This window comes from Mercurialis annua, linkage group LG7, assembly GCF_937616625.2.
Source record: "Mercurialis annua linkage group LG7, ddMerAnnu1.2, whole genome shotgun sequence".
In the NCBI taxonomy this organism is placed as follows: Eukaryota; Viridiplantae; Streptophyta; class Magnoliopsida; order Malpighiales; family Euphorbiaceae; genus Mercurialis; species Mercurialis annua.
This window is the reverse complement of record NC_065576.1, coordinates 13,521,360-13,536,262: the sequence shown is the minus strand read 5'-3', so window position 1 is coordinate 13,536,262 and position 14,903 is coordinate 13,521,360. Positions and strand designations below refer to the sequence as shown.

Here is a 14,903-nt window from a genome sequence, read left to right as displayed (position 1 = left end):
TGTTCCCGTACATAATGAAAATCAATTTCGAGGTGTTTCGACCGAGAGTGAAAAATAGGTGTGGTAGTGAGATAGGTGGCGCTGAGGTTATCGCACCATAGTGTAGGACTGTTTTGAGAAGAAATACCCAATTCTTTTAGCAGCGAGAGTAACCATTGAAGTTCAGAAACTGTGGTAGACATTGCCCGATACTCAGCTTCAGTCGATGATTTTGCCACAACCTTCTGTTTTCGCGAACCCCAGCTGATTAGATTTTGACCAAAGAAAATACAGAAGCCTGTTGTGGAACGACGGTCATCAGTGGAACCAGCCCAGTCGCTGTCGCTGTATGCAGAAATAATGGAAGAGCTTGCTGTAATGAGAATACCGTGACTTAGTGTGTGTTGTAAGTAACGGAGTATCCGTTTGACAGCAGACCAATGCTCTAATTCTGGACTGTGCATAAATTGTGACACCTTATTCACACTATAAGAGATGTCTGGTCTGGTTAAGGAGAGATATTGCAGTCCACCAACAATGCTGCGATAGAGCGAAGGATCAGAGAATACGCCACCACCTGATTTGGACAATGTCTGCTTTGGGTTTGCAGGAGAGGAAATGCCCTTAGCTGAATCCATTTTTGATCGAAGAAGAAGATCCTTAATGTATTTTCGCTGAGTTAAATGTAGCCCTTGTGATGTCCAGTCAGCTTCAACACCAAGAAAATAGTGAAGGCTGCCAAGATCCTTAATCGCAAAATCAGTTTGCAATGAGGAGATAATAGACTGAATGTAGGCATTATCATTGCCCGTGATAATGATATCGTCGACATATATGAGAAAGAATATTTGCACCTTGTTGTGGGACAAGTAGTAAAGAGAGCAATCAGTTTTAGAGGACTGAAAACCGAGTTTGATCAAGGCTGCAGAAAGCTTCTTGAACCATTGCCGTGGGGCTTGCTTGAGACCATAAAGTGATTTGCGGAGTTTGCAGACGTAATGTGGGCAATCTGGATGTATAAATCCCTGAGGTTGATTCATGAAAACGTCTTCATCAAGTGAGCCATGAAGAAAAGCATTCGATACATCAAGTTGCTTGACCAGCCATTTATTTGTTACTGCTAAAGATAGCACTAAGCGGACTGTGGCTGGACGAATAACCGGACTATAAGTCTCATGAAAATCAATGCCAGGACGTTGGTGAAATCCTTTAGCAACCAATCGTGCTTTATACCGTGCAACTGATCCGTCCGGATTCTTTTTGATTCGGAAAATCCATTTGTTCCCAATAACATTTTGATGATTGTGAGGTGGGACAAGATCCCAAGTATGATTGTGTAGTAAGGCCTTGATCTCATCAGACATGGCAGCTCTCCATGAAGATGATTTGGATGCTTGAGTGTAGCTAGTTGGCTCATCGTCTTCGATAGTGGATTGAGCCTGAAACTGTCGTGGTTTGAGGTGACCAGACTTAGACCGAGTATTGTAACCGTGAACATGGGGAATAGAAGCTGAATTGGATGGCTTAGGTGGCTGATTTATGGATAAATCAACTGCTAAAGGTAATGGTGTAGTAGTAGATGGTGATGATTGAGGTGAAGGTGAAGGTTGTATTGCTGTGAGGGGCAGATTTGTTGAAATTGTGGGAGGTGATATTGTGGTAGGGATTTGAGACATTGGTTCATCGATGGTTGTGTTCGGCATTGTGGTGAAGGAAGGAAGTAAAACAGTGGCCGGTGGAGAGTAGCTTGGTTGGTGGTGCAACACATCATTTTGTTTAAACGGAAATTCATTTTCTGCAAACACAACATGTCGAGACGTGAGTATTTTTTGAGAAGACAAATCAAGACAAAGATACCCTTTATGTAACTTGCTATAACCAAGAAATGCACAAGAATGAGAACGAGAAGAAAATTTATTATGTGCATATGGACGGAGCCAAGGATAACACAAACAACCAAAAACACGAAGATTGGTATAAGCAGGATTATTGTTAAACAACACAAGAAATGGAGATTTATTACCTAAAACAGAGGTAGGAAGACGATTTATGACATATATAGCAGCATCGAAAGCAAAAGTCCAAAATTTGGATGGAACATGAGAATGATTAAGTAATGACAAACCCGTTTCGACAATGTGTCTGTGTTTGCGTTCAGCGGAACCATTTTGTTCAGGAGTTTTGGGACAAGCACTCCGTTGAGAGATACCATTTTCCGATAAATATGATTTAAGAGCCACAAATTCACCACCTAAATCTGAATGAAATACTTTTATTTGGCGATTGAAATATTTTTCAACCACATGGCGAAATTTGATAAATGTGCTCAATACATCAGACTTGTTTCGTAAAAAATAAAGCCAACAGTATTTGCTAAATTGATCATGAAAAATGACATAATATCGATAAGCATCAATAGAAGGAACCGGAGACGGTCCCCATACATCAGAATTTATCAAATCTAAAGGTCCATCACACTGAGAATCAGAATCTGAAAAAGGTAATTTGTGACTTTTGCTAATACAGCATGCATGACACAAATTAAACAACTTATTATCAACGGAAATATCACAATTTGCTAAAACTTGATTGACTGTGCGAATATTGGCATGACCCAAACGAGCATGCCAGGTAGAAAGAGAGCATTTCAGGGCTGCTTTGACTTGTTTGTTGTGACTCGGCTGAAGAGAGATGGAGTATAGTCCGCTATCATTCGGGCCTGAAAGAATAACCTGTTTCGTGCGGATATCCTTGATTGCAAAATAAGATGGGAAAAATTCAATCGAAACATTGTTAGCATTAGTGAAAGAAGAAATGGATAATAAGTTATCACATGCCTGTGGAACACGAAGAATATCACGTAAATAAAACGTAGAATTATTTGAAGTAAAGGAAGTAGTGCTAGAGTGAGTAATGGGAAGAGTTTTACCATCACCGATTTTGATACCATCCGGACCAGAGTATTCTGTAGGAGCAGACATATTGTTAATATCAGAAGTAATATGATGTGTTGCACCGGAGTCTAGAATCCATGATTGTGGATGAATGTTGGTTGTGGTGGCTAAATTAGACACTGGTTGGTGATGGTTTGATCGCTGTTCACGGCGTTGTCTCGGTGAAGAACATGTATTGGCGTAGTGGCCATTGCCATTGCAATTAAAGCAGGTGACACTCATTAAATCAGGATGTGGAGAAGAATTTGGAGAGGCTGATTGTATTGGCTGAGCAGTATAATTCCAGTTTGCAGACTGGTTGACAGAGGAGCCACGATAATTGTTGGGGGAAGAGTACCTTCCTCTGCCCCGGTATCTTGAACTCCGACCACGATAAGGAGGGACGTATCGACCACCAGGCTGGTGGTGAGCAGCAAAAGCGGAGCTCGATGGATTTTGGGAAGACATAGCAGCAGAGAAAACTGAGGCAGCAGGAACATTATTTTGTCTGGCAGATTCATTTGTTAAACTTGTCTCCTCGCTCAACAACAAACCATACAAGTCGTCAAATCCAACCGTATCAAGACGGTTTTCTAAAGAACGAAGAAAGGGACGATAAGAAAAATCAAGTCCGTTTGTGATTACCTGAACGAGATCATCCTCAAGGATAGGATTTCCAAGTGCAAGTAGTTGATCAAAGATTGATTTTGCACGTTGAACATAAACAGCAATGGATTCAGCTGGCTCCTTTTGGATCCGATAAAAACCAGATTTTAAGGTGCGAATCTGAGCTTTGGAGCCAGACGAGTAAGCAGAAGACAGTTTGTTCCAGGCTTCACGGGCGCAGGTGACATTGACGATTTGAGATAAGAAGTTTTCTGATACAGATCCAATGATCCAGGTAAGAACTAACTGATCATGTCTATACCAATTGTGATATATGGGATTAGGCTGTTCATCGGCAAGAAACGGTGCCGGAGGCGCAGTGCCATCGATGTGGCAGGATAGGTCGTAAGACCGAAGTAGAGGCATAAGCTGAGCTTGCCAAAGAAGATAATTTGTTGTATTCAATTTGATGGGCAATTGAGCTGTAAAATTGGCATTAGGAAGATTCATAATTGATGAGGCAGAAACAATAGGTTGGTTTGACATTTTGGTGTTTAAACCCTAGATGGCTCTGATACCATGTAGAATGATTATGAATTGATCGATTGTATTTCTGATGTGGTAGTTACATATATATAGATTACAAGAGAAGAGTTGTGATATATACAAAACTCTATGAAGCTATCTATAAGCTAACTATAAGCAGATGAGTATTAGCAAACTACATTATCTAATCTATAACCTTATCAGAAATATGGTATGGACATTCCACGTAGGTAAAAACTAATGTTTCATTAATGCTACTACACATAGGGGCTTATATGGTTTGATTTTGAAACGTAACGGGCTTAATTGAGATTTCAAATTCAAACATGGTCTACTTGCTCCATACTCTAAACGATAAGGGAATATTTTCACTTTTCCCAACATAAATATCAGGTTTTGAAATCTTGAGATGATAAACCCTTTTCAGGTTTTTAACGAAAATTTGAGTTCCTCATGTTTTTATTTCATTTCTAATATATAATTTTTTACCATTTTTACCTTTCTAATTTTATTTTATTTTAGACTAATTATTTTTTTAAATAGCTAAATGGCACATCATTTGACTAACTTTTTTTAAATAGCGGAATAACTTGTTTTTTGAACTAAAAGAAATAAAAAAACAAACGATATGTTTGCCGACTTGTTTGTTTAAATATCTGAACAATAAAATACTGTCTTCTTTAAGTCGAAATTCGGATTTGGCCACCAGGTAGGAGAATAGCATGTGGAGCACCATTTTTTTTGACAGATAGGGTTTTGCCTTTTTAGAGTCTTATTTTGTTAATGTTAATTACAAATGCGGAGTTTAAATCTATGACCTTTAAATGTACTTAGAGGCACCTTAACCAACTAGGCTAGATCTACATTAGCAGAGCACCAAAATGAAAAGATTGATTTCTACATCGGAACGGACCCACAGATAGATAATATTTTAAAAAGATGGTGAAATCCAACCCTAATACAGAAATATAGGCCCTAGTAGTTATTTTTGTACAAACAAAATCAAAAGCAAGTCTTTACACCTAGCCTTTCCCTTTCTTTATTTTCAACACAAAAGAAACAAATTAATACAAACTCTATATTATCTTATGATATGAACACAAAAGTGCTATTTTCTGTTGAGCAACTTTCCTAATAGACTAATAACTGGTGGGCCACAAAAACATATACCACTACCACATAAGTCACTTTCGGCAACAGTGGATAATTGTTGCATAATGTGCAAAAACCGTTGCCGTAAGTCTACTGCAACGGTTTTAAATCAGCTACATTTGCGGCCGCTGCAATACGTTTTAATAGCTATTGCAACAGGTTTTTTAATCTATAGTAATAGAAATAAAACCGTTGCAATTAACAGCAAAGGCAGCTGTTTTGATCTTCTTCTGTAACAGTTAAATAATTTAGTTTAGGCAATAGTTCTTTTTAGAAGGCAACAGTTTATATAGTACTTTATGCAACACTTGTATATACTATTTGCAATGGTTTGACTAAAACTTTAAGCAACAGTTTATATAAAAAAGACAACGGTTTTTATTTGAGGAACATAAATTACAAATCGAAATTATTCACTAAATTTAGAACCAGAAAACATTCACTAAAATTGGAAACATAAGATATTCACTAAAATTAAAAAACGGAAAATATTTATTAATACAAAATCGGAAAATATTCCATCCATTACATCACGAAAATACTCCATTCATCTATTACATCACAAGAATATTTCATCTATTACATCACAAGAATATTTCATCTATTACATCACAAACAAAAAATATTCACCAAAATTAGAAAACGGAAAATATTCCATCAAAATTATTGAAGAACTGCTTCCTTCTTTGTTCTTCAAATTGCTTCTCGTGACCCTCTTCTATAAAGAAGTGCACGACCAGGAGGCCTCTCACCTATAATAGTGGAAAAAGCATCACACACTTCCACTGTTTTGGAGCTCCTGTAATTTGGAGTGCACCAGAAATTAGTATGAAGAACGATAAGAATTGATAAACCACTAATTAGATATAACACAAAATTCAACAAAAGTAGAGTAGCAACAATTTCTAATTGCAAAAATAGAGCTATAGACGAGAAATTAAGTTACAATCTTACTTAACATGGGAACTCATCATCATACAATCACGTTGATAGTTGCCACAAATAAATATAAGATTAGCTAGATCTCAAATTAAACAAACAGCAAATGACCCACAAAGTCGCCCAAATCATAAACTTTTGTAATTCTAAAGTGCCATCAAATGTCTAAAAAGCATCCACAGGCGCCGGAGTAGGATTCATATAAATTAAACTCATTTTTTTCTTTCCGAAGGAACTATGTACCACTACGAAACTAAAAATAAATATGATACGTATGTAAGTTACCATATCTTTATGATCATCCTGATAACTTAAATCTTCTCATCCTACAGCCAACCTTAAATTATTAGTTCTACCGGTTATTATCTCCTCACTTTGCAGGCAAAATTCTTCTGTAGCAACGAAGATAATCTGAAACTACTTCACGAGCTTCTCTCCGTTCTTCCTAGTTCCCCCCTTTGCTTTTCACCCTAATTATTCATCGTTCTTAACCGTTCCTACTCTGAACTAAAACTATATACTGTTCTTTTAGGAAAATATACCAAATTATGATATATTTTCGATGAAATCTATAATCTATTTGATACATTCATTTAATTATAAATATGAAACCATCATAGAAATAAAAAAATGAAAACACAATAAGCCCTAGAAAAAAAAGGAGCAGTTATAACATTATAAATTTCTTACTTGACTCTGTCGAAATTAATACCCATTCTTTTGCCTCCATCTTGACCTGAATAATTTGATTAAGAAATTAATTAGGGAACAATAACAAAAAACAAATTGTATCCATTTCTAAAAAATTAAAAGCTTGAAGATTAATTTCACCTGGCAACGGATTATAATAACCAAGAACCTCCAGGTTTTTGCCATCTCTGGGAGATCTGCTACTACCAGCTGCCATTACTCTATAAAACGGCTTGTTTTTGCATCCGAATCGAGATAATCTAATCTTTACCACCATTTTCCTTTAATTAGAGTAAGTAATGAAGAGTGAACTGGGGTTCTGGGTTTTGTGTCTTTAACTTTTTGATTATAGAAATCGAATTTGAGTTTTGGGGGCGAAGCTCCTACGATTTCTTCAAATCATAAACAAACGACTCAAAATTCCAAAAACGACAATTTATCTTTGGGCTTTCCTGATTAAGTTGGTTTTTACTTACTAGGCCTTATATTGTTTCTGATGTGAAAATGGAGGCCTGCAATCAGTTTGTATTTGTAAACAGTGCTTCATTTCAATGCGTTCCAATGTGGTTGAAGATCACTTCGATACCTAAAATCAGAGGAAAGTTGTCAAAAATTAAATGCCCGAGATGAGCATTAGTTTAAAATTTCTTATCCAAAACAATAACGTTGCAACTAGATGTGCATGTATACATGTATTATTGTCAACTACTCAAGACATTACAGCAAAACTAACAGCAACGAATTAGCAAGTCTGCTTACCAGTGATCTGCAACTCCAAATACAAAGGCGAGGTAGATATAAATTGCATGACTGAAAAGAATGGAAAAGATAGAGATGTATAAGTAATTAATTCCATTGCAAATCACATGAGAAAACATGAAGCAAAGGCAGGTAAATTATAGTAAAATCGAACAGACTGCAAACACAAGTCTATGTTTCATTTTCAGAACATAAGTGTGTCAGCTATCTCGATCTATGACGTCTTTCACAGTCATACTCACCAATGCATCAAGAAATCACCTAGGTTTAAACTTTGGTGGAATATGTTTAGATTTTCCTAAACTTCAAATAATCCTTCACTGTCTGTTATAATTTCTCCTTCACATAACCTGCACAATCAAACAACTTATCATAAAAGCTTACCAAGTAATATCGGTATCCAATGCGCGCAATTCATAAACTGTAAAACTTACTCCATAACTATGTACAGATTATCATGATCTTCATATGCATCATAAAACTGTACCAAATTGTTGTGTCCAGTTAACGCTCTTAATATCTTAACCTCCCTTCTCACATCTTCAATTGCAATAGCTAGAGTCATCTAAAAAAAACACAACACAACAATTAGCTTTAGGCATAAGTTCAACAGAAAACAGATCTAATAAGCTCAAAAAATATCTATAACTAAATAGCTACATGCATCATAATCAAGAAAAACAACTAATTGCAACTTTGTATCAAATTACAAACATGATCAAGCTAATTAAACATGATTTTTAATGAGTTAGTTCAGAATACAAATTCGAAAAGAACAAGTAAAATACATGATAACAGAGACGAAATGATTAATTGATTAATACCTTTTTTGTTATCTGAAACTAAAATCGATGATCAATCAAGTTGATGATATAGAGGACATCCTCGCTGCCGCCGATTCAGTGTGGATCGCAGCTCGCTGGTCGTCGCTGCCGCCGATTCAGTCTGGATTGCTGGTCGTCGCTGCTGCCGATTCAGACTGGATCGCAATTTGTTTGAATTTCGAGCTAAATCAGACCTAACTAATTGAATGATGTTGTGTGGTTTTAATTTGTAGATACGGTTCGTGAAACCCTAATTACCGAAGGAGTCTTGAAAAGAAATGAACAAAAATTGTTTTCCTATTTTACTTCGGGCTTTTTCATTATTATCATTTTAGGACCACAATATCATAGGCTTCAAAATTTTCGTCCTTAATCTATCAATATATTGTAATGACTGTTTAATTATGAAAAATATAATAAAAATTTGAGCTTTTCTAATAAAAAATATAATAATTTTATTTGCCCCTTCTAATAAAAAAAAATTCAAAGTATTTTTGTATTTAAGATAAGACAACAGTTTAAAAGTGTTGCTAACTTCAGTCAAACTGTTGCATTTTCGTAAACTAATGCAGCAGTTTTTCATATATGTCGCCTTATGTCGTTAATTTTGAAATTTTGTTAATTTTTTTGCAACGGTTTTTAACTGTAACCTTTCTGTTGCCTTATATATATTATTGCAACAGTATTGAATGTGTTGCTACGCTAGTGTTGCTGAAAATGACTTATGTGGTAGTGTACAAACACTTCAATTAAACTATGACAATCTTTTCAAAATTTCAATGCAGTACCATGTTGAGAATGATATAAATTAATAATGATCATATGGAAGATCTAAGTGAGAATATTGCTTTAAATTAGAGCCACAACAACAAGATAATTTATAGGACAGTTGATTAGATTGCAATTAGCCTACTTGCATGGGAAAAGCCATTTTGGATCTTGAGAAGATCATATTAGTAAATGTTAATCTTTGTTGATAACTATCAATGTATTATTACATAACAAGAAGAAATTAATAAGAAAGACATCATAAACATGAGCTAAACTAAAAGAGTTTATTCATAAAATTTTGGCAATGTTTAGCTAATGGAATAATTTGAATAGAATATTTATTCCTTAGATTAATTCATGAAATAATAATTTTATGAAATTGATATTCTGTAAATTTATGGAATACGCGTCCTTTTAAAATGGATGTCTTGTATCTAAACATCTCTCTACTCAATTTTCTATAAATAAGGTAGATTACATATGTTTGTTTCTCTTTGACAAACAACAAGAAAAGGCATAAGGATATGTGCTCTTCATTTGCCTCTATAGAATATCTTGTTAACAAAAATGTTGTGTTATAAACATCGGGATAATAATACTGTAAATTTTAACAGATACTAAGAGGACATTAATTGCCGATTGATAAAATGCCCATGGTTAGATTGTGATTGTGTCTAGTTGTACGTGTATCTGTTATGATTTGTCGTGTTTCCTGATATAAATGGTTTACGGAATAATTATGTTCTATTTCATGCTATTCTTAAAACAAATTGATACTATAGTATTGTTTAAAGGCTAATAGGCTGAAAAAACTGTGACCTTTTTTTTAATTTTCAATTCCACCCCGACGTTGCAATTTTTTCAATTTTACCCTATTTCACATTTTTCGTTTTCAATTGCACCCTGAGATAAAAAAATTAAATGATTTTATTATTATAAGGATTAAAATATACAAAACAATTATATTGAAGGATCATTTCATACTTTATTCATATGAAAAAAATTCCATAAATCCTTAAACTTAAAAAAGTTTCAAATAAATCCATAATAAAATCTTAATCATAATTCATTATTAATTTTTAATACACCTCACTCCGCTTTCATCGAACCCATCATCACCAGACCAATCGACCGAACTCCGCTTATCACCTACCATCAGAAAAAACCAGAATTTTTTTTTGCTGTCAAATCCCCTCCTCTTCCGAGAAGCAACAGCTCCTCGGAAGAGGAACATCTGCTCCTCCGGCGAGGAGCTTCTGAGGAGATGGTTTTTTTGAAAAGATGGTTTTTTTATTATTTATAGCTTTAAAAAGTATTTAGATTTTTTGATAAATATAAAGGACCTATTTTGAATATTAGCCAAATAAAAGAGTTCAATTGAATGTCTCAAGGTGCAATTGAAAAAATTATAATGTCGAGATGGAATTTAAAATCAAACAAAGGTCAAGATTTTTTCGGCCTATTAACCTTGTTTAAATAATTGCCTGATTCAACTGGTCTATATCAGTTTATAATACATACATACATATTAGTGTGGTTTCTGAAATTTTAAAATCCATTTTTTCCATAAACTCTCTAATATACTATTAATAAAGCCCACTTTCATCAACTTAAAAGCATACTTTCCATGTCCACCACCATCAGATAAGGATTTCATGAGACCTTCCCCAGCTACTGGGACCTGGATAGCATTTTGAAAGAATTTCACTAACTGCACTACCTGCCACATGGCATTGTCTGATTAGAAGAAAGTGGGATGCATGATCCCACATTGATTAGAAAGTCCATTAAACTAAACAAGCTTTAAGTGGAGTATCCATATAGTTACAGATTTGCACATATTTAAAATACACAAAACATTATTAATTTCCTTTGTTCTAACCCAAATTAAACACTTAAAATATTCTCAGTAATATTTTTCTTATACAAATAATTGCATATATTATATACATATAAAGCCTATATATATATAGCATCAACAAGGAAACACTTCCAAGCAGTTGCATAACTATTTAAATCTCTAATCTTATTGTAAACATTACTTTGTTACCTCTCAAAATGTCAGATTCTACAACTACAACAGCCCAACTATTTCAAGAACTAGGTGACTTCTATTCTAGAAGATTGCTACTAAATACTCCAGTTTACGCCTCAGCGACTGCAGCAGCAGCCGCAGCTCCTGGACATAGCCAGACCGTCGCATCAGAAACTTACACCGTAAAAAACAGTTTCGACGCAAATGTCGTGATGGTCCTGTCAGTGCTTCTATGTGCACTAATATGCTCACTGGGGATTAATTCCATCATTAGGTGTGCATTAAGATGCTCGAATTTAGTAGCTTCACAGACTTCTGATACAGCTTCCATAGCTCGATTAGCCAATAAAGGCGTCAAACGAAAGGCGTTAAGGACTTTCCCGACCGTAAACTACTCACGGGACTTGAACCTGCCTGGATTAGACACAGAGTGTGTGATTTGTCTCGCGGAGTTTACAGTTGGTGAGCGCGTTCGGCTACTTCCTAAGTGCAACCATGGATTTCATGTGAAATGCATTGATAAATGGCTCGGCTCACACTCGTCTTGCCCGACTTGTAGGCACAGCCTAATTGAAACTTGTCAAAAGATTGTTGGTTGCAGTCCAGCAGAACCTGTAGTACAAGAAATTAGAGTAAATATTGCAGCATTAGAACCTGAAGGATTGGTGCGCAATTATAGGAGCTAAGTATGTTAGTTTTTTCTTCTTCAATATATTAGTTTAAGTTCAGCTTAGACTTTAAGAAATGGCACAAATAGGCCTTTTCTTTAGGATAATTAATGCCTACAAATTCACAAGAAAGCGTAGAATGTAAATTTGTACACACTTTCAAATTTTAATTTACTTCATATTCTCCGTACTTTATCATTAATATATAAACTCTTAATGCATATTCCAATAGTTAAATTATATTTTTTACTCCTAGTACAATTTGACGAAACAAACACAAAAAATGGGAAACATTCCTATTCTCATTCTCATTCCCCTTTTTGTGGCGAACCAAACGGCCCCTTAATATTTTATAACATTTTGTAATTATATACATCCCACCAAGTAATATTTGTTTAAAATGTAGCCAACTCTATAATGAAAAAAGAAAGAAAGTGAGAGAGTCAAAAGGATAGCAAGAAGGAAAAGCACTATCAAACCAGCTGGTAGGCCAAAGAAGAATGTTTATTTATTAAATATAGAAAAGGAGCAATCAATCCTACTATTGTTAATTGCAAGTAACTTTAATAAGATAAAAACATTTCCTTTATCATTGGACTAGGGGTCAACAAGGGTAGAGATTTTTTAGACAAAAAATAAAGATAAATTTTATTTTATTAATGAAAATACGACTACAAGAATTTCAAGTGTAGCAACAAATAATTGAGCTAGAATTTACAGAAAATTAAAGCTACTACTATACCATGTCTCTTTATATACCTAATCTTGATATAAACAATAAATTGACATTTTATTGTGTTTAATGTCTTTGAATTTATTTATATAGAAAATCATTTCGTGGCAAAAAGTTGTTTAAACGATCATTTATAAGCTTAAACTATTCTTTAACATGTTTGAATGGCAACATTGAAAGTGGAAGTTAAAGAAAGGTCAAACAAGTGTCCAAACGAGGATAAACCAGTTTTACGGGCTTAAACGATCGTACAAGTTGTAAATGATCAATCTATCGGATTCAAGTCCGGGTGCAAAATGACCCTATAAACGATCTTTAAACGATCGTTTAAGATCGAGCAAACGATCGTTTAAGGAAATCTTAAAACGATTGTTTACTTTCTTAAATGATTGTTTAAAAAGCAAAATCCAAATTATAACGATCGTTAGAGTTAAATAAGAATGAATATTGTTTAAACGATCGTGCATTGCGTCCTGCAACACATTTAATAAAAAAAAAAAAAGTGCTATAACAAAATTATTTCACCCTCGCGCCAATGGGAGCTTAAAAATAATTTTACAACATTCAAGAACTCTCAAAATTCTCTCAACATTGCATTGTTTACATGATTGCTTATTGTTTTATTAGGTGAATCATTTTTTGATTTCACATTGTAGATTTTTAATTATCCTTAAAAAACCAAGTCTTTTTAAGTTAGAAGTTTAGCTTTTTTAAAAGCTCCATAATTGAGTGTCAAACTTAAAACACTATTCTTGTAACTTGTTCAAACTTATTGAATTTACAATCTCAATCTTTTATTAAGTAGTGGATGTATGTTTAATTCTAAACTAAACCACTCTGAAAATTCTATGCCAAATTTCATCAAACCCTAACTCTTCATCTAAATATTTTATTTTCTAAACAACCTATATCCCCTTTTCCTTAGATCACATTTGGAATTTCAATTGGTATAAGAGTTTAGTTGTTCATTCTAGTTTTTAATTGCCAAGTTAAACAATCCAAATGGCAACCGAAAACATTTCTCACACTTTTTGTCCCTTCTTTGATGGAACATATTATCTAAATTGGAAGTTTCGTATGGAAAACTACTTGAATATAAAAGGTATCAACTTGTGAAACGTTGTTCTTAAATGCTGGACCCATCCTGCCAAGGTTCACAATAATCAGCCTGTTCCAATGGACAAGGGAGAAAAAAAAGATGAGAATACTCAAAATTGCAAAGCTATTTGTATTATCATCTTCTCACTTGGTAGAGAAAAAATAAAGAGAGTTCAACATTGTTCTAGTGCTAAGGAGATGTGGAAGATATTGAAGAACTATCATGAAGGTACGGTGCAAGTTAAAGCCAAAAAGGTTCAAATGCTCATTGTGAGTGTGAACTCTTCAAGAATATAAGTCAAATGAAAGTGTCTCGGAGATTACAAACCACCTCCTTGCTATCATGGTTAATATTAAAAAGTTCGGAAAACATTATAATCTTGCAAATGTTAATGGTAAGATTCTTTGATCTCTATCTCTTATGGAGTGTCAAATCAAAGTGACGGCTATTGAAGAATTCCATGATATGAAGAGCTTGAGAACCGATGAATTACTCAGATAATTATTCACTCATGAGATGACATATACCAAAGGGCCTCAAAAGGAGAAAGGCAAGGGAATTGCCTTGAAAGCCTCGAAAATTGTTACAGTTAGATTAGATGATGAATAATATTAGTACAGTGATGAAAAAGAAGAGGATGAGATAATGATGCTCTATAAGAAAATAAAAGAGAACAAGACAAAAAGAAAAGGGCAAAGGCCACGATATGAGACAAGGGTGAGAACTCTATGTTCGAGAAATCGAGTGTCCTAATAAAAGATCTGACATGCTATGGATGTGGCAAATCTGGTCTTTGAATAACTACCAAGAGACCTCCTCAAAACGACAACAACAAAGGATATACTGCCACTTAGAATGATGAAAGTGACTTCCATTTTAAAGATAAGAGTCAATATTATGAAAGAGCAAACCTTTGCTTCATGTCCTTTAAGGAGGAATCATAGCCAAAGTTCAACTCTATCCCTTTTATCTGGGATAGTGTTCATGTTAATCCTAATATGAATATTATTGATAATATTGTTGTTTGTAATTTTATTGTTGATGATATTGTCGTTGATGATGATGTTGATGAAAGGAATGACAATGCCTTAATGAACTCACCTTAAACTGTAGTGATTATTTTTCCAAGATGAATATTTATAAAAAAGAAAGTTTCAAAAGCTAAAATT

At 34.4% G+C, this 14,903-nt stretch overlaps 1 protein-coding gene and 1 long non-coding RNA gene across 3 annotated transcripts; one reads left to right on the top strand and one right to left on the bottom strand.

Moving 5' to 3' along the window:
• Nucleotides 1-7,131: 7,131 nt before the first annotated feature.
• LOC126656532 (uncharacterized) lies at nucleotides 7,132-8,744 on the bottom strand. 2 transcript variants are annotated; one of them, XR_007633256.2, is made up of 6 exons: nucleotides 8,429-8,744; nucleotides 8,039-8,169; nucleotides 7,847-7,954; nucleotides 7,605-7,655; nucleotides 7,322-7,431; nucleotides 7,132-7,237 (listed from the first exon to the last, which is right to left on the bottom strand). It is a non-coding gene; the product is annotated as an uncharacterized LOC126656532 (long non-coding RNA). The 2 variants fall into 2 exon arrangements; XR_007633255.2 differs by having other exon boundaries at nucleotides 7,132-7,431; nucleotides 8,429-8,743.
• Nucleotides 8,745-11,177: 2,433 nt separating this feature from the next.
• Nucleotides 11,178-12,092, top strand: LOC126656531 (RING-H2 finger protein ATL78-like). The gene has a single exon (XM_050351116.2). It carries the CDS (start codon nucleotides 11,258-11,260, stop codon nucleotides 11,918-11,920), a length of 663 nt encoding a protein of 220 aa, XP_050207073.1. The 5' UTR covers nucleotides 11,178-11,257; the 3' UTR covers nucleotides 11,921-12,092.
• Nucleotides 12,093-14,903: the final 2,811 nt, after the last annotated feature.